Source organism: Volvox carteri, assembly GCF_000143455.1.
Source record: "Volvox carteri f. nagariensis unplaced genomic scaffold VOLCAscaffold_18, whole genome shotgun sequence".
NCBI classification, from domain to species: Eukaryota; Viridiplantae; Chlorophyta; class Chlorophyceae; order Chlamydomonadales; family Volvocaceae; genus Volvox; species Volvox carteri.
In genome coordinates, this window is record NW_003307561.1 from 332628 (window position 1) to 350811 (window position 18184).

General features: G+C 57.9%; 3 protein-coding genes across 3 annotated transcripts; 1 reads left to right on the top strand and 2 right to left on the bottom strand.

The window, feature by feature from the left end:
- Positions 1 to 4007: 4007 nt before the first annotated feature.
- Positions 4008 to 7988, bottom strand: VOLCADRAFT_90709 (uncharacterized protein; the record flags this gene model as incomplete). Its single annotated transcript, XM_002950337.1, has 10 exons — positions 4008 to 4191; positions 4388 to 4487; positions 4967 to 5129; positions 5433 to 5655; positions 5956 to 6053; positions 6395 to 6475; positions 6869 to 7048; positions 7320 to 7386; positions 7522 to 7647; positions 7804 to 7988. The coding sequence occupies 10 exons, from the start codon at positions 7986 to 7988 to the stop codon at positions 4008 to 4010; spliced, it is 1407 nt and encodes a 468-aa protein (XP_002950383.1).
- Positions 7989 to 8290: 302 nt separating this feature from the next.
- On the top strand, positions 8291 to 15166 carry VOLCADRAFT_104646 (uncharacterized protein; the record flags this gene model as incomplete). Its single annotated transcript, XM_002950218.1, has 15 exons — positions 8291 to 8601; positions 8739 to 9374; positions 9619 to 9660; positions 9693 to 9787; positions 10114 to 10236; positions 10630 to 10713; positions 11114 to 11170; positions 11315 to 11347; positions 11553 to 11667; positions 11837 to 11982; positions 12187 to 12556; positions 13015 to 13476; positions 13564 to 13578; positions 13705 to 13768; positions 14518 to 15166. Exons 1-15 carry the CDS (start codon positions 8430 to 8432, stop codon positions 15164 to 15166), a joined length of 3063 nt encoding a protein of 1020 aa, XP_002950264.1. The 5' UTR covers positions 8291 to 8429.
- A 960-nt stretch (positions 15167 to 16126) lies between these two features.
- VOLCADRAFT_60307 (uncharacterized protein) lies at positions 16127 to 16876 on the bottom strand (the record flags this gene model as incomplete). The annotated part of the gene is made up of 2 exons (XM_002950338.1): positions 16127 to 16274; positions 16632 to 16876. 2 exons carry the CDS (start codon positions 16874 to 16876, stop codon positions 16127 to 16129), a joined length of 393 nt encoding a protein of 130 aa, XP_002950384.1.
- Between the last annotated feature and the right edge of the window lie 1308 nt (positions 16877 to 18184).

An 18184-nucleotide genomic window follows, 5' to 3' on the forward strand; every position in this document is an offset into this window, starting at 1 on the left:
GCACTACCGCAGCATTGTTTCCTGCAGATGCTGCGCCGCGACGGGTGAAAAGGGCGCTTTGAAGGAATATTACACCGGCCGTCGGAGGCATGGGCCTCACCGTTAGCGCACGTGCCCTGGGCAGATGTTGCAGCAAATGAATATGACAGGGCGCTATGGTTGAGGGCAAGGCTCTGTAATGCGCCTGGGCATGAGTTTTATGTCCTTGCGGGTAACTGGCTTTTTTGTGGCGTCCTGATGGCACTGTTTTGGTAAAGCCCTGTCGCATCTCGACATCGTATGGACCGCTTGGCCGGCAGCGTGCGTGACGGCCTTATTATTACTACTATCTCGTAAGATGCTAAGTCGTGAAACGGTACGGAGATGACATCAAACCACGGTAGGTTGCGGTGTAACTTGAAGTATTAAACTTGAAATACGACGTGTTGTGCATAGGCCGTCCCATTCAGGTCTTTGGTAGAGGACTGGATGCGGGTAGGTAGCGCGTTTATATCGTTATGTATGTAAAACGTGTGAGCTGAATGAGTCCTAGAAATAGGCCCGCAGCTGCCTCTGCAGTAGGGGAAAGTGAGGACACGGAGGGGGTTTGTGTCCTGCGATTTTGGAAGTACATCCCGATGCATGCAAGAGAAGATGGAGTGTGAGAGACAGACGCCGAATAGTGTATTGCGTCAAGGCTGGACGGCAAGGCTTTTTTCGCTGTTGCATGCGGCATATCTGATGGTGAAGATTCCACTTAGGGACCGCGGCATTCAATTGTACTGGCGAAGTGTTGAGACCGCGTCTAGAGATATCATCGACGTGCTTCCCCAACTAAATTGCGTTGTGGTATTCTTGTGGTCTTATCTGCAGGTGGCGCAAGGGCTTTTGGGTCATGCTTGTTTGTGCCTGTGTACCCGGTACCGATGTTCTTCCTCCTGTTGTTTGGGCCAGAAGAGGGCGAACAGCTTACCCGGGAATGGCTTGCGGCTGCCCTGCTGTTGGCAGGTCGTTTCTCTTTCCTTACTATGGCGAATGTTCGGGATTGAATTAAGTAATTACCGATTGTGTTTTCCTCCGTGGGTTGGCCTCCGTGCAGCCGGGCCGCCATAATTTTGCCGGCGATAGGAGCTGTACGGCACACTGTCGGCTGGCATTAACGGGTTTTCTGGTACGTGGCAGTAATGGCGCTGCGTTTACCGTGTATCGCCATGGGGTTTTATCGTGGGGCTTGCGGACGCAGCCTTTCACGCATATCCTTTCGCGTATGGCTACCTCTCCTGACGCTTCTGCCCGACATGTCCAATTATTTATACTTATCGCGTTGAAGCGGCTTCCAGCCTTAAGGGAAGGAGAAGCCACAGAAATTGACACTGGATTCCTGCTGCGGATGTGTTTACGCCGGCAGTTACTTGAGCTGTGGTGGATGGCCTAGGGAAAGTCAGGTGATGGGACCTCCCTATTGCGTGGCTGGGCCTGGGGTCATCGCCTTTCACAGTCGATTCCACTGAGCACGGATTTTAGGAATGCCTGGTTGGGATGATGCGCTTCCGTTGTGTTCGCTATTATTACGGGTTGCGGTAATGCTTCAGTTGTGTTGTCGTGTGAGCTCTGCTGGTTAATTCTTTTGTCGCGCTTACTTGTAGTGCGGTTCATTGCAGTGCATTTACATCTGGTATGCTTCTCCTCCAGGCGGCGCCTAGGGAGGGGCAAAAACGTTCCGTAAGGGGCTGAAGAGGTTGGGATAGCTTGCACCTTGTGTTCGCGCAACCTGGACAGCCGTCTGACGTGCATGGTGTGGTTTGATGCTATGGTGGCCCGCGGCCGGTACGGGGCGCGCGCCGCTGTTCGACCAGGTTGGGTAATTGATTGGCTTCGTTGGACTGTTGCCAATGATTATGGCAAAGGGGTTGGTCGTCGTGTCAGGTGTGCTCATCATATTTCATCTGTCCGCTTCCTGAAAAAGAAAGCGCGGATACAGCAGCAGCAACAGCCGCATCAACAGCAAGGACGCTGGATGCGCATTCGCGTGCGGGCCAATTATGGAGAGCGTTTTCCAGTTCCGCTCAGCCCTTACAAAGAGAGTGCGCGGCATTGGGTTTCTCCCGTATTGGCATGCATATGTAAGTGAATGCCATGTTAACCTAGATAGTTGCGGTTGCGCAAGGATGGTGTGTATGGCTTAGCTCGGGGCAAGGGGGATGACATGCTCGTCATGGCGAGACGTTCACGGGCGGGGCATCTTCCGTGCTTCGGTGCTGGATTGTGACATGCAACAACTGTCACATGTAATTTCTTTTTACAACGCTGAACGTTTGGTTGCAGTACGGTATGATGAAATGCGCATGGTGCTTTTTTGCGCGTCGTTTGTTGGAGAATGTATCACTTGGAGAACCCATTCTTGGAATGGTTTGAGGCATGACTTAGGGTACCGTGAGCAAGTACGGAAGAGTTTTGAAACATGGAGTTTTCGTTTGCGGGGACAGTTGAGTGTAGCGCTCTGCATTTTTTTTGTGGTTGTCCTTAAGATAGTCATTTATGCTTGGAGTTCGTTATTGTGCGGTAGATTACGCGAGGGGCGGTGCCAGGTGGATTGCTAGGCGTAAATGGAATCTGGCGTGATTGCATGAGCTAAACGGTAGAAAGACGTAGGAGGAGAGAAGAAAATGTAGATATTAACGTGGTGCTTTTCCATCTTACATCGGGGCACCGGAACGAAACACCGAAAGGAAAATGGACTATCAAATTCTAGCAATATCCATACACAGAACACGACGACAAGTGCCAAGGCATATCCTTTCCACGCAGCAGGCAACGGTAATACAACGATTTATCGTCAAATAGCCTTGCTATGTGCAAGTGACTTTTACCGTAGTACAGCCATTATACATGCGGCACGTACAAGGCAATCCTAATTTGCTTAGTCAACGCAAGGTTCAGGTGCCGTACCTAACCCGGATACACCGCGCGAAACCATGTTGTACCGCATCATTTTCGCCAAAGAACAAACACGCTTATGCATACACCTAGCTAGTCCAGTCCGTTCTGCTCTACTATACTTGAATACAAGAGCTCAACAGGCAAAAGAATACTCTACTGTACCAGCTTGCCATGCGTAAAATAAACACCGTAGAAGAGCTTTCACCACTATTCCTGCCTATAACTCCTGCAAGGTATCTTCTCCATGTTGCACTCCCTCCTCAACCTTCACTCAACAGCACGCCAAGCTCGTAATACCTCCCGTTCCTTGTTCTGGCAATACATATGCCGATCAGGTGATTCTTTGCCATAATCTTCCGCCCTTCGCCCATTCAAAAAAAAACATCTTATCCAACGATTGAAAAACAAGGTTAGGAAAGCAGGACGGGAAAAAAAATCAGAAATCCAGTCACGTCACACAGTGCTGCGCCAATACAAACGCCACGATGTGCGCTACGCTACCAATCTAGCAGCTGTTGCTCACACAGTCCAGCCACGCCTCCTGGGCTCTGCCACTTACAACCCGGAGACTACATCATTTTTAAGGTTGTGGGCTTGCCATCTGGCTCGCAAAACGCTGCACAGCACTCTCCGTGTACGGCAAACTCATGCAAAATAACTCGGACGTTTGGGCACATGAACACGTAACCCTAGGCACAACGTCCACAAGGCACAGGACATATACAGAACCTGACGGGTAGGCCTGAATTAACGAATGGTGTACACGCTGGCGGTGGCGCGCAAGGGGGGTGGGGTGGAGCGGGCCAACCAGCGCGCTTCACCCCACGCCTTTGCGCATTATTCGATGTGCAGAACGGCCGCATCCCACCGCCTCCCCCTGCAGAGTAGCGCCTCTTTTCGCCCTGGCTCAAATGCTCCTCCTACTTCGCGCCCGCCATTCCCAAGTCTGTTGCACTTCCTCAGATAAGGCCCAAAATTGTCCAACGCTTCCGTTGCATCCTGGGGCATCCAGGTCCCCATAGTACATCCCTTTCGCGGGTCCCAGGCCAGGCGCTCCATCCCTAGCCTGTCGGTCCGCAAGGAACGTCTCATAGGCCAATGCGGGGTCCGTCCTCCCGGCGGTTGACGATATCCTGTTGCACGGTTGCGTCCTGGCACGCGCGCATCGTTTTCACGTGCTCCAGCTCGTCGTCTCGGATGTTGCAAAACACGTCGTGCAAGTTCTTGCAAGGGGGCCGCCGCGGGTTCTTCAGCGGCTGCGATGTTTGAAAACTAGTTGGCAAAACCACAAGGGAGGGAGAAAAGAGGACGGTTGCGACGGTTGCGGGGAGCAAGTGGGGGCCACAGCGCGCCGCTGTCATCATGGTCGTGCTCAGGACTGCCGACAAGGACACCGGTTAACTGCAATTCAACGTTCGATAATGAAAGCCGCACCCCCTCTTCTGCCTGCCCTCACTACCATCCTCACCTGTCAAACATGTACAAGTCCTGAGATCGATAGTACATGGCGGCCACCAGTGGGGGCGGCAGGGACTTGAGCAGCTCCTCGTTGGCGTCCACGAACTCCCCTGCACGGAGCGACGCCGCGCAGCGCAAAGCCGTGCAAGGCAGCGTCAGATCACGCGACCGGAGTCCGAAGGCGGCTGAAGACAGAGCTCGTGGCCGGGAAGTGGCAGGCTCGGGGACCTGATTTTGGGCTTTGTTAACTAAACCAGAGGCTTTGTCCGGACTATGGAAGATAATTCCTGCAGGGTCCACAAGGCTAGGCAGACCGGAAAACGAGCACACCGAAGGCCAGATCCTACTGGCAATCGCAGGGTTGTGGCCTTCTCTGTGTTCGTTTTCCGGTCCGCCTTACCTTTGGCCCGACAAGCTGACACATCAGGTTACATCGACATCTGCACATTGGACAGTCAGGTAATGCGGTAACATCCAGGGAGAGCTGCAATAACTTCAAATGTCCCATGGGAAATATGGGTACGAAGTACTACGCGCAGTTGTAACGAACGCACAGCAACAGCCCTCTCCTGGACGGCCTCTACCTCACCGTATGTGTCCACCGCGTGAGCCTCAATCAGCTCTGAAAAGTTGTACGCCAGCTCCGGCGAGAAGACGTACAGTGCCAGCAAAATCCAGTAGTACACCACGGCGGCGTGCAGTGCACAAAAGCGGTCAAACCATAGCTTGTCGCCACCCAAAGACTCCATAATCTGCGAAGAGGCGTATCCGGGTCGAACGAGGTCAGCGCACAGGCACATGGGAAAATGTGCTCATATGCCTCAATGTGCACAAGCAGCGCAACGCCCCTGACGGGGCACACGTGTGCACATCCCCTGTGCACGGAAACCACTCAACGTAACGCCGATGATAAACAACGTTACACGAACCACCGCATATGCAGTGTTGCAGTGTTACGTCGCAGACTGGACAGATTGCACACGAAAATGAAAGCACACTTGTTGACTGACGTACGCACACGCACAAGGACTGACGCCGCCACCTAACCACCCCACCTGCAGGTGGTGCAGCTCGTTCCACTCCTCCGCGAAGTGAATCTTACGGAGCTCCGCACCCGCGCGCCACCAGCCAAACGACTCGTACAGATGCAGAACGGAGATGTATGAGAAGTAAGGCATGCGCGCAACTGTCTCAAGGAACCAGAATCGCTGGATGGGACGATTGTTGAACAACACGTCCAGCAACACACAGAGAGACAGGTAGACGCCCTTAATAAACCTGCGATCAAAAAGTAGCGATTGACAGCACGAATTACTAAAAAATTCATCAACATGATCCACAGCTGCCGCTGCAAACGTGTCGACCTAATGGGGATGGACGGTGGTGATGGATGGCGGATCAGTAGCGACCGGTACATGTATGTGTGTACATCCCAAAGTCCAGGCGCACATGCATCGCGATGCGGAGCTCAAACGGCACATGGGTCCATAGAATTGCTGTTGTCGAGGATACGACACCTGTGCCGTCACAAGAACGCAGCGCGCAAGGTCCGTAATTATGTGCCTCTCCAAGACCCACCAGGGGGTCTCCACCGCTTGGCCGGCACGCTCACGCGCATGCTCGCGGTCCCACACCGCCTGGTTGCTTAGCTTCAACTGCTTGAGCTTGGAACGAATCTGCAGGTGACGGACAGATTGATGCGAGGAATGGATAAATGGTGGGTATCCAGCATCAACCTGCACCTCCCTACAGCTGTTAGATGCCACTCAAGTAAGTAGGTCCTCACCATGCCTAACCATGCCTAGTGGGATACCTGCCAGTGGGTGCGCGTGCGAAGCCATGTTTCACACTGAGCTTACTCGAGTAGCTGCACCCTCCTACAAGCGCCTCCGCATTTCCACACATGCCTTAAGTCCCATCCTAGTAAACTTAGCCCACAAGCACCCCCTAAACCGTGAACCAGCTGGCCATTCAATAGCGCTCCTCACCAGGTCACCCACTACTGCTGATATCTCACCGCCTTGCATTCGTTGATGAGCTTTGTGCCATCGCCATTCACGTCCACGGTGAGTGGGCGGGGATGGAGCTTCTCCAGGACCTGTACACAACAACAGGGACAGCAGATAGAACCCGAACCCCATTGCCTTTCCAGGATTTGAGATCAGGCAATGACAAGGAGGTGCAGACGATCGCATGTCTCCACAAGAGGACCTCGGGGCATGTCGACCATCCCAACGCCAAACCGTCTGGATGCACAACCAACAGCACGTTGTGCGCTGCTGATGCCTGGGCAGCGCAATGTAAAGAGTTCCAGTACCTGGCGTGGTGCTTGCCCTCCTGCTTCTGACACGTGGGATACCTGTAATCCCCATCACAAACCCCGTACATCCCGAACCCCGTGCCAGAGGCAAGGGCAGGTGCTGTATGTGCGATCCATGCACCACGCGTGCACACCCACTGTTGACCCTCATGCCGCCAGGCAAATCCCCACCTGGCCCTTCTCCAGCGCTCGGTCCAGGGCTCCAAAGCCGTCCACCACTGCCTGCCCCAACCCATAGGCCGCCCGACCCAGAACGGTGCGCGGCGGGTTGGCCTCTGCGATGGAGGCGAAGTCATCGAAGCGGAAGGACTGGCGCAAAGCCAGAAGCTCCTCCTGGAAATTTGACCAGGCCTACAATTCGGTGGCGGGTGGCCGGCGCGTGACACGGGCGCATTCAATACCAATTTGGGATGGGAAAAGCATGTGACTCAGACAAGGGCGGTACAGGGCCGGACTGAATCCCCAATTTCGAGAAGCGGGAGCATATCAGTAATGGACATTAGTAACTAACGTCAAGGTACATTCAAGGAGTAGTTGAAGAAGCACAGAACAACAGGGCGACAACAAGGGGGCGCGAGTGGATGGCGGCGTGCCAGCGTGAAAGGCGCTAACAAACTCTCACCAGTTGGAAGGCGGTGCGGGGAATGCGGCCGTCCGCATCCTTGGAGTACATACGAGAGGCGCCCGTCCTGTAGAGGAGCGACGGGATGAGGGGAAATAGAAATATGTAACGGGTTTGAAGTTTCAGGTTACGGCTATCTTCAGGCATTCAGACAGCGCAGCACTGGCTGACCATTCGTGCGTGGCCTCACACCATAGCTCACCTGAAACCATAGTCGCAGCACATAACCTCGACGAAGTCTCCGTCGCGGTCGATGAAGGCACTGCATTCGTCATCCGTCGAGACGCTGTCCAGACTACTTGTGAAGAACACAGTTCCTCTCACCGATCTGCAAGCGGGTGCAATGACTCGATTACTTAAATCCTCAGAACTAGTAAAGTTGTCCCCCGCTGTGGCCCAAGATGCTTTTAAGGTAGAATACTTGCATCTGTCAACCGCCGCTGGCTGCAACGCTTTTCCTGAGGACACCGGAGACCGGGCTTACGGTGGTTTAGAGGGCGCAGCTACTGGAGCTTCAATTGGGGCCTTGGGTTCATCCTGCTGGGTTGGGCCTTTAGGAACCTGCGCCACTGCCCAAACGCGCAGAGGGCCACGTGCGGTTGCCGCTCGTAGTGAAGCATGCGAACGCTGTTGAAGCAATTGCTTATTAGGGAGAGTCGCTGGCCTCATGGCTCTTGGAAACAATGGGCTCAAGTAAGCTGCTCAAAATGCAAAAAAAGGTGTCGAGGAATGATTGCGGAAAGCGTTTATCATAATCTTATAGACTATCACCTCATGCAACAACGGGTATAAAATAGCTAGTAATCTGCGACACAGGAATGGTCAACTGTATATACGACACGTTCTGGCACATTCTCGTCGACAGCTTGGCACTTCCCGCAGCAGGCAGTATGTCATACCTTGCGTTGATAGTAGGAAAACAACTGGATATTCTATTCGCTGTCGCTGTATAAGGATAGGCTCTGGTAACGGCACTTGGCTGGCTGTCCTTAATTTGCTTCTTAGGTACTATTTATTTGGTAATAAAAGTAGTAGAGAATTATTTTTGGCATCATGCGCTTGAGTAGTTTAGGGTGAAGTGCCTGGCCAGGCTGAGGCTACTGCGCGTGCATGGCAGAAAACCACGCCGCCGCTCGCGGCCCCGTGCAACGAGTGTCGCTGCATGATGAAAAGGAACTACTCCATTTGGACCTACAGGACAAAGATCGCAAGGTGGAACAGCTCAGCAAGTCAAATGGACAGCTGGCCGCGCAAGTGCAGCAACTGCAGGCCATGATCAAAGGTGCTCCTCTGGACCGCAAGACACATGTTGCCTGGCATATGGATGTCCTCGAGGTTACGGCGCTTATCCTGCCACAACCCCTTCTTTTACGTTCTGCGGCAACCATAATCCTTCGCGCCCCTTTTTGCCGCCATCAGATGCACACTTGCGCTATGAGGACGATCTACAGCGCACCGTGGCATCGCTGCAGGACCAGTACAACTCAGCCCTGGAGGTTCTGCAGCTCGGGGCCTCCCTCGCAGCCCCAAGCCAGCCCCAAGCGGAGCCGTGCGTACCCCGGCAACCCACCTCGGCGGCGTCCATCGGCGGCACGGCTGGTGATGGCACCTCCGGCGGCTGCACGGGCGTCCACCGTCCGTCCTCCACTCGGCCTGGGCCGCTATCGCAACCGCCGCTGGCGCAGCAACATCAACAACAGCGCTCCTCGGTCCCTGGTGCTGCCTGTAAACATCACCGGATGACGGGGTGCCGGTGTTGCCCACGCGCTGGCGTGGCAGTGACCGCGGCCTGCGCCACCAAACCAAAGCAGCAGGGGCCCATCCACACGACCTCAGGCCTGTCGGACCTCCGCCTCAGCTCCCTAGGCCTCAACGTGGACGATCTTGCGCCCTCGGCTGCCTATGGTGCCACCGTGGGGCTAGTGACGGAGCCGCTGGCCGTCCTGCGGGACGTGTTAAACCTAGATGGCAGCCGCGACCAGGAACGGGAGCTGAGGCTGATGCGGGACAGGCCGCTGTCAGCTGGCGCAGCGTCTATGGCTTCCGATCCCGCAGGTAGGTTATGCTGTATGAACGCAGGCCTCTTGGTGCCTAATCTTAGCATCTCCATCCGGTTGCTGCCATGACACGTCGGCCAACAAGGGGGCTGAGCTTAGATACTGCGATAACCCGACTCCAGGCAACCAGGCCAGCCGGGGGACCTTCTGTCAGCGTACATGCAGCAGTAGGTATGCTGGCTCTCCGATGTTTGTTTGTGTTGTGCCGACGAGCGGGTTCGCCGTGGTACTGTCGTCTGCAGGTTCATTGCTGGCGCAAGCGCACTTCGAGTCGCGCGTTCGTGGTGCGTACAGATCCATGCTGTTGCAACTGCAGCACCGATACCAGCTGGAGCGCGAGCGGCAGGAGGATGCACACAAGTTAGCGTTGCAAGAGCAGGCAAGTATGCGCCTCAGTATGCGCATCCTTGGGTGGGCGTAATGAGGAGGCCAAACAAAACCCAAACGCTAACAACCATGACCCCAATGAGGTGCTGAGGTGGTACGGCAGGCCGTAATGCCCGTTTGACTTGTGGGCCATGGCCCGAGATTGTTGATTCATTTGCTGTCTGCAGCGGCAATGTCATACTGTACTTGTTCCCGCCTGCGAGCTCGTTGCAATCGCGGATATGATTTATCGAGCGCGGCCAGCGTTCGTTTGTCTCCGCGATCCATGCGGAAGCTTGCCTGAGCGACGCAAGTGTGATTTACACGATGCGATCCGATGTGATATGGCGTGTTTGGCCGGCGGTACGCAGGGGACACGGCATGAGGAGGAGCTGCGTCAGCAGGCCGCTTCACAGGCGGCCGAGCTGGCTGAGGTGGCGCGCCAGATGGAGATGCAGGAGGAGGCCTGGAGGGGGGAGTTGCAGCGGCTGGAGGTGCGGCTGGGGGCGAGGTAGGGGTTGAGGGAGGTGGGAGACAGTCCAAGGGACCCAAGCGGGGTAACGGTGCTGCCCGGCTGGCATCCATGTGAGCTCGTTGATTGAGAATGTTGATTCAGTTAGCGTCATTAAGAGTGCACATAGCTCCGTTTGCGGTATGCTTCCCGGTCTGCGTATTGCTGACAGATCTGTAAGTTTGTTGTTGCTTGCGCTTGTGCTTGTGCGCTTGTTTGTTCCGCTTGGAGCAGTTGTCTGACGTCACCCGGGCCCCGTCATGGCCCCGTGGTGGAAGCACCTCTGTGCTATGACCCGCGCCTTTTCGACTGAGCGCTCCCTTTCACCGTGTGTGGGGCTGTTCGTTGCACCATTGTGGCCGTTATACACTCGCAGGCGGCGCTCGCGGCGGCGAAAGCGGCTGCGGAAGCGAGTCACAACCAGGCAGCGGCGGCCAGGGCGACGGTGGAGTCACTGCAAGTGGGTGCAGTGTCGCACTTCGTCTCCTCCTTCCTATCCAGCAACAGGCAGTCTTCGTATTTTTTCTCAGTTGGAAAATATGTGTTTTTGCTTGGCTGGGCAAGCACACAATAGACACGCCCTCCATGCCTTACCATCTGGCGTCCATAGCACGAAATGCCCTTTTGGTCTCGACCCATATGCACTGCAGCTTGCACGGCGTGTGACGCATGCTGTAAGCACGTCAGATCCACTTTACCCTTCTGAAGGCAAACAATGTCGCAACTCCTCGCTGGACTAGCTGTAGCACATTTCAGCTCGCGGGTTGGGCGACTTCCCCAGACAAATCCCCAGCTGTGGGCGGGCAACCACTCAACCCTTACCGGACAACTCATTGCTCCCGGCTTCACTGCCGCTGCAGGCGCAGCTGCAGCTGCAGAGGGCAGCCCACGAAGCCGAGCTTCAGCATATGCGGCAGGTGGGGCTGGGGGTAGCCCTTGCTGTCTTGCAGCACATGCAGCATTATGGACGTACGCTTCCGTGATGCTGGCTGGCTGGCTGGCTGGGTCCTTATGTGTATCCAATCCCGACTGTGCTGTGTTGGCCACAATTTGGGTCGCAGGGCACTATGACGCTTGAGGAGCATGAGGAGACCGTGAGGAAGCTCAAGGTAATGCTGGGGAGCGGGTGCGCGGGGAGGCCCTTTGTGGCGCTGGAGAACTGGTGTCGCGTGTTGTGGTAGGATTCACTCGCAACCCGTCACCCGCCTGGGCGGCTTACCCCAGTGTTCACCGAGCCCTCTCATCAGCTTTGGTGTCTGATCTCCTCTCAACTTAGGGGCATCTATATTCTTGGTGCAGGCCGAATGGAACCAGGCATTGGAGCAGCGGGAACGGGATTACGGTGCGCTGCTGTCAGAGCTTGCGGGGCTGCGGCGGCAGCTCAGCAGCGCCGCGGAGCAGTCGCACTCCTCAGGTGCGGGGTCCATGTCCGTGGCGGCCCGTGCGTCCGCCGGTTGGTCTCCTGTTACGTTTTGCTCTTGTCTCTCTTTTGTACAGTCTTGAAGGGGATAGGCCTCCTTTGTGTACAATTCTTCAACTGCGCACAAGACGACTTTGCCATGGGGCTGCTCTTTTCTTTTCAGGGCCGGTGGCTCCCCGCGTGTTCACACTCTTTGTTGCTCTATTCGATTCAGGGAACAGCTGCGGCCGAGGGTCGACCATCGTTTCTCCTATGGCCGTCGCCGTCGGTGGCCCGCCGCCGCCAGCGGCAGTGGCGACGGCGACGGCGGTGCAGGCCCTCGCCCCTCCGACCATGCCGGTTCATCAACCCCACATGGCTGCGTCCTTGCCCGGCCGTGGTACCGCCGGTGGTCGGTCCACAGACGGTCGGGCACCCAGGCCGGCGAATGAAGAAGACCTTTGCCAGTCAATGGAAGGAAGACACCATCACCAACATCAACATCACCAACACCACTACCAACAACATCCCCAGGGCGTCCACGACCACCTGCATCGCCAAAACCAACCCCGGCACGCTAATCGCCAGCTGCGTCCACACCAACGGGAACGAGCCGAAGTCACAGCCCCAGCCTCCGGCACCCAGGATGTCCTAGTGGTGACCGGTAACGGGCTCCAGCTGCGGTGGGATCCGGCCACTGGCCCCAGCGTAGAGCTAAGTGGCGACAACTGCGGTGGCGGCATCAACCGTCCTGACTCGCCAGCAGGCAGCAGCGCGCACTCGGCGTCACCCTCTCTCGAGGAGGAGGCGGAGGGCAGCATCAGCTTGGAGGTGGCGGCGGCTGACAACAACGTGGGGCCGGCGGTGACGCCGCGCAGTCATACGCATCTAGGGAAAGATACAGGTGTGCGGGCGGCGATTACGTGGGGACAGGACGGAATGGGCGAGGAAAAGTAGCCGTTCCGTGACTCCACCATGTCCAGATGGTCATGGCACCGATGGTCATGTGCAGCGTGTTTTGGGGGGCTTGCCAGGCTATGCTTCCGACCAGCTGCCCTGGGACGCCGGAGAGCTGCGCCGCCTCTGCTGCCCACTGCGTTCCCACTGCGGCGTGCCGCCGCCGTGCGTCCCAGGGGCGACTATCGCGCCGCTGCCTCCTTCCCAGCTTCGTTGCTGCCCACCTTGCTCGTCTTCCGTTCGCACGACCATTTGCTTTGATGCAAATTCCTGGCTGCGGTGCCGTCAGTCTGTTCCTGTTCCTGGGCTCCGGTTTGTGTCACTGTATAGTGTCTAATTCTGCCTTCATGTGCATTTGTGGCGGCCGTTACGTGACCGTTACGCTGGAATCCCACGGCCGTGCAGCTGCCGCGGAGCTGCCGCCCCCTCCCCCCAGCTCCTCCAGCTCCCGGTTGAGTGCGCTGGTTGGAGCCGTTGTAAGCAGCGGCTCAGCCCGCCGCGGCCTGGCCATGGACTGCGCGGCCGGGTGCACAAATCCGCCCTTGCCCGCAACTGCCGGTGCTGGCCCCGACGACCCGCGGGCTGCTGGCGCTGGTTTAGACGCATACATCTTGGGGAGCAATAACGTTTATGGCAGCAGCAGCATCAGGAATGGGGATGGCGGTGGCAGCGGCGGGGCTTTTGAAATGTATCCACAGCAGCAGCGGCAGCACGAGCAGCAGCTGGAATGGGGCGGCCGGGGCACTACCGGCGGCGGCAGCAGTGACCTGGGGAGCAGCGGCAGCCAGGACCACCACAACTCAGAAATCACCCTAGGGCGCTGGCAACCGCAGTCGCCGCCTACTGATCCATGTGACAATGCGGCGGGTTGGCCAGCCGCACAGGAGCAGCGCCGTCACTGCGGCGGACGCGCCTCTGCTGCTGCTGCTGCTGGCCCGGGTGTCCCTGGTGCAGCTGCACCCCGCGCCAGTGAGTCGTCGCATCCACGGGCAGCAGCCAAGGAGCGAGGGCGGGTCCGGACGACAGTGCCGGAGACGGGGCCCCCACGGAGGCGCTCTCCATCCCCTCCCCCACCGTCACCTACCCGGCGTGGAGGCCGCCCCAAGGAGTCCAGCTGGGGGAGGAGCGGCAACCCTGCGGCTTCCGTGGTATTGCCCAGGTACGATAAGACAACCCATCAGCGCGGTGACGTGATGTTGCTGTTGTTATTGTTGTTGTCGTTACAGGGTGGTTAAGCTTCACCAGTGGCCTCCTTCCCGAGGCAATTCCCTGCTCTCCCCTGCTAGAGGGGCACCCTAATCCATTCACCCAATCCGACTTCAGAATGTACTATTTGGGTTTGGCAACTCACTACCAGCATCCAACCAAATCTAGCGGATCAACGGCGCCACACCTTAGTTCCTGGTCAGCTCGCAAGCTGCTGTCATCACGTCCTACACCGTCCATAAGATGGGGGGCCCACCTCCCATTTCAACACCCCTCACACACCGAGGGGACGGCAGGTGGATTTGAACCTGGGACGTCCGGGAGCAGAAGTCAGGCCTCAACCTCTGCCAGCCACCTACCTATTATTGTTGTTAGCAAAAAGTTTTTAAAGAAGATTGGGTTGGCGGGAGCATGTCCCACAGATAAGCGGCAATGGGCAGATAGAACGCACCTGGAGGAGCACAGGAGCGCAGCGCTGTTCAGGCGCAAAAGTTCTCAGCCAATGTCTGCCGTGGTGAGCCCAACCCGCGAGCTTGTCCTCTGGAGCCTACCTGCCCATGCCCTAGCTAGCCTACCGAAGCCTCTGTGTTGCCCAATAGCCCTTTTCTGGTTGCATACTCACTTTCATCTCCACCTTCTCATACTCTCTCCGACCGCATATTTCGCCTCTTCCTAATATCCTCCTTCCCGTCCCATGATCAGGTGCGTCCGCTGCGGCCTTAACGACGCCACGAGTCCGGGCTGCTGTCGCTTCCACCCCGGGCTGCTGAGCCAACCCGGCAGTCTGCGCTTCACGCCCGAGTGGATGACCTGTCAGGCAGCAGGCCACACCGCATGCACGCGCGGTTGCTTCGTGCGTTCAGAACACTTCTACGAGCTCCCGGGGTTGATGCCGCGGCCCGTGGAGGCACCGCAGCCGCTGCAGCCGGCGGCAGCGGCACCAGCGACACGTCGCCAGCCCGGTGAACTGGCTCCCGCCGTCCCTAGGATATCGCCTCGTGGGCGCATGGACTGGGATGAGGTTGACGCCAATGGCAGCGGCGACAGCTGCCGTGGTGGTGGCGGAGGCGGAAGCGCGCCGGTGTTGCGAAGGGATGACCGATCTGGCGGTGGTGCTGCTTCTGAAGCGGCTGCGCAAGCGCCGGCGGCTGGTGGCCGTAAGACAGCAATATCTGCACCAGCGGGCGGTCCAGTAAATAGGTGCTCAACAGTGACGCGCTCTCCGCAGCGAGTTGGAGCACGGGCTCGTAATGCCAGTGGCGTTGGCGTAGGGGGCGCAAGTGGCGGCGGCGGTTCAGATTCCCCCAGCCCCAAGCCCCGGACACGACTACCCTCTCCTATGAGGCGCTAGCAGGTTTCATGGTTGGTGTGACACTCAGCGTCACACAGTCTGCAAGGCGCCGTGATTGCTCCAAACTGACGCGCGCTGCTATTCGCATACATGTATATATATTTACTTGGTCGCGGTCTGTCACGCAGTTAAAAGATATGGAATTCGTAGGCTCATGCGCCTCAAGGCATATGTGCCGCCAGTTTGCTTTCAGGGAACAGGTCTTGAAAGATTCCCTGACGTGATGGTGAACCCTGAGCTTGTGGTTTCGGAGCGCCATGGAGACTTAAACGGTGGAATACGTCCATGTGGACTTTTTTTATCTTCGTCCTCGGGTTTACCTTTGGTCCGATTTACCTTTGTTCAGGGCCCTTCATAGTGTGCTTTGGACTTGGAGGCTGCCGGGTCGGGACTATGGGAGGAGGTCGGGCTGCGCGGCGTTCGTTTGTACGGTACTTCATGGCCATCAGCAACACTTGAGGCCAGGCTTTATTGCAGCATTTGCGGTTTTGACACATATACACCGGCGGCTCGCTGATTCCCTCAGGCCCCGCCGAAACAGGACTGCATATGGAAAAAATAAAATATGCACTGCCATGCCGTACTGGCTCGCCAGAGTTTGGGAACGAGGTGCAGTGCTTTTGACTCAACCCTTCCCTCAACGGTTCCGTTCCACCAGAATCTCATACTGCTGCTTGTACGGCAGCCCTATTCAGCATCAATTGCAGCAGAAGCAGCCTGGCTAGATGTTTTCGACGATGCAACACTATGATAGCACGACACATGTAAAGGCACGACGCCCGGCAGTGCGTCAACACAGGACCGACAACTTACCGCTAAAACAACCCCAAAGCCCTCCACTAAAACGTCATCCATAATCATTTACAATTTCAATCTACAGGTAACATCGCGAAGCGTTCGGAAGGACATTCTGGCAAATTAAACGTGTGAATGGCAGAGCCGTGAGAGGCGCGAGGCATACTAAAGCCCCGATCCGGCCCCGCCGACCGCAGGACTGCCGCTACCGCGCCGCTGCCTGGCCGCCGCCAGCTCCAAAACCATCTCAACTACCCATGCAGGCATGACGATTGTACGGCAGTTGGGGCACGTGGCGCTGGTTGATAGCCACCTGGGGCCAGCAGGAGAGGTTGGCGTGCAGGATTTCTTTGTGGAGCACAGAGAACAGCAAAAAGGTTGGGAACAACGAAACCTTTCAGGAATGCACGTCTTATCTTCAAAAGCACGGAGGAGGGGACACGTTTTGCGGCGCTGACAGTAACGGGAGCGTGTACATGTGCGCCCCTCCGAATCTCCCAGGTCCACTGGAGAGTAAGTTAACACGTACCACAACCGAAACCCGGTCAGCTCGGACAGCACGAATCGGTACCAAAACTTTTTCCCCGAGACCAAACCCAAACGCACATCAACACCGCAACCCCACGCGGGCAACATCTATGGCGTCCTCCGTGGGGCCCCATCCACCCACCTGTCAATGCAGCACCGATGGAACACATGGCCGCATCCGGGCAGCAGACGGAGCTCCTCCCCGGTCACAAACCCGCCAAGACACACCGTGCAGGTGCCCGTGCCGTCTGCCAGACGCCAAGCCAGGTGGGCAACCAGAGCGCGCTCGCGCTCCTCCTCCTCCTCGCCTCCCGCGCTGCCCACCGCTGTCCCGGCGGCGGTGGCGTCGCCGCCACCCCACTTGCCCTTTCCGTACGTGTACGGCATCGGAAGGTCTGCTGGCTTGCCGTACAGGTACCACTCGTCGTACGGGTCGTACCGGTCGTGAGGGGGTCGGGTGCGGTAGTCTCGAGGTCGGTTTGCAGCACGTGGAGGAGCTGGAGTTGCGTTGCTGCCGGCAGTGGAGGTCTGGGGTTGAGTGAGACCCTTGTGCAGGGTTGGGGCCGGGGGTGGGGGTGGGGGTGAGGACCCCCCNGATTTGCCTTGCTAAGAATGTCCGGGTGGGTCCGGGTGTCAATTTAAGAACGGGAATGGCAACTCGGGAGCTCCACACCTCTCCAGTGACCCGCAGCGCACGACACCTCGCGCACCTCCAAATCGGTTAACTCAATTCCACCAAGGCGCTCCGAAACCGCTGCAGCAGCTAGGGCCGGTTCGGACGAGGCAGCTCCTCGTGTCGGTTGTCCACCCCGGCGTTCGCCGTACGCATGCAGGACGGCGGCGGGGGCCCCCGCGGACCGGGCAGATTGGCGGCCGGCGGCGGCGGCGGCAGCGGCGGGGGCTCTGCGGCCAGCTGCGTCGGCCGTCGCAGTGGTGTTGCCGTGCCGGTTAAAGTTGTTGCGATGGTTCTGGGTGGCGAGGGGAAGGCGGAAGAGGCTTCGGACGGCAGGGGCGGCAGCGGCAGGGGCAGCCGCCGATGGTCCCGGCGGCGGCGGCGGCGGCGGCGGCGAAGACGAGCGAGCCGGCGGTACATGTCCAGAGCTAGGAAGACCTGACCTGAATCGCCTGAGGACCCGGCACCCCCTGCTGCTGGTAGGTTGACGGCTGGGCACCGAGTACGGCTGCGTCACTATCGACGTTGGCATCGCCGCCGCCGCGGCCGCGACGGCTGCGTTCACATTACGGATTTCAGACTCGCTGAGGCTGCGCATCGGAGTCCCCGGGGGGTGCGGCTCCCGGGGAACTGGTGTCGCCGCAGCCGTTAGCCGCGACGGCGGCGATGCAGGACTGCCACTGCCGCCAGCACCTCCGTCAGGCCGACCGATGCCGGCGCTATATTGACGGTTGCTGATGTCATCATTCCAATCGCCGCCTTGAGACGGCGGCGGCGGCACTGCCGGCACCGGCGATACCGCCGCCGCAGTCAGGCCGCTTCCCGGCGCTATGCTATTGCCTCCGCCGCTGCCTCCGTTGTCGTGGCTGTCCGGGGCTATCTGTGTGGGCCCCGCCGGTGCCGCCGCCCCCCGGGGCTGCGGCTCTGCGGGTACTCCCTGCGGCGGCGGCGGCGGCGGCGGCGGGCAAGAAGAGGAACTGATGATGACCCAGGTGGGGACGACCATGACGAAGAGCGCTGTG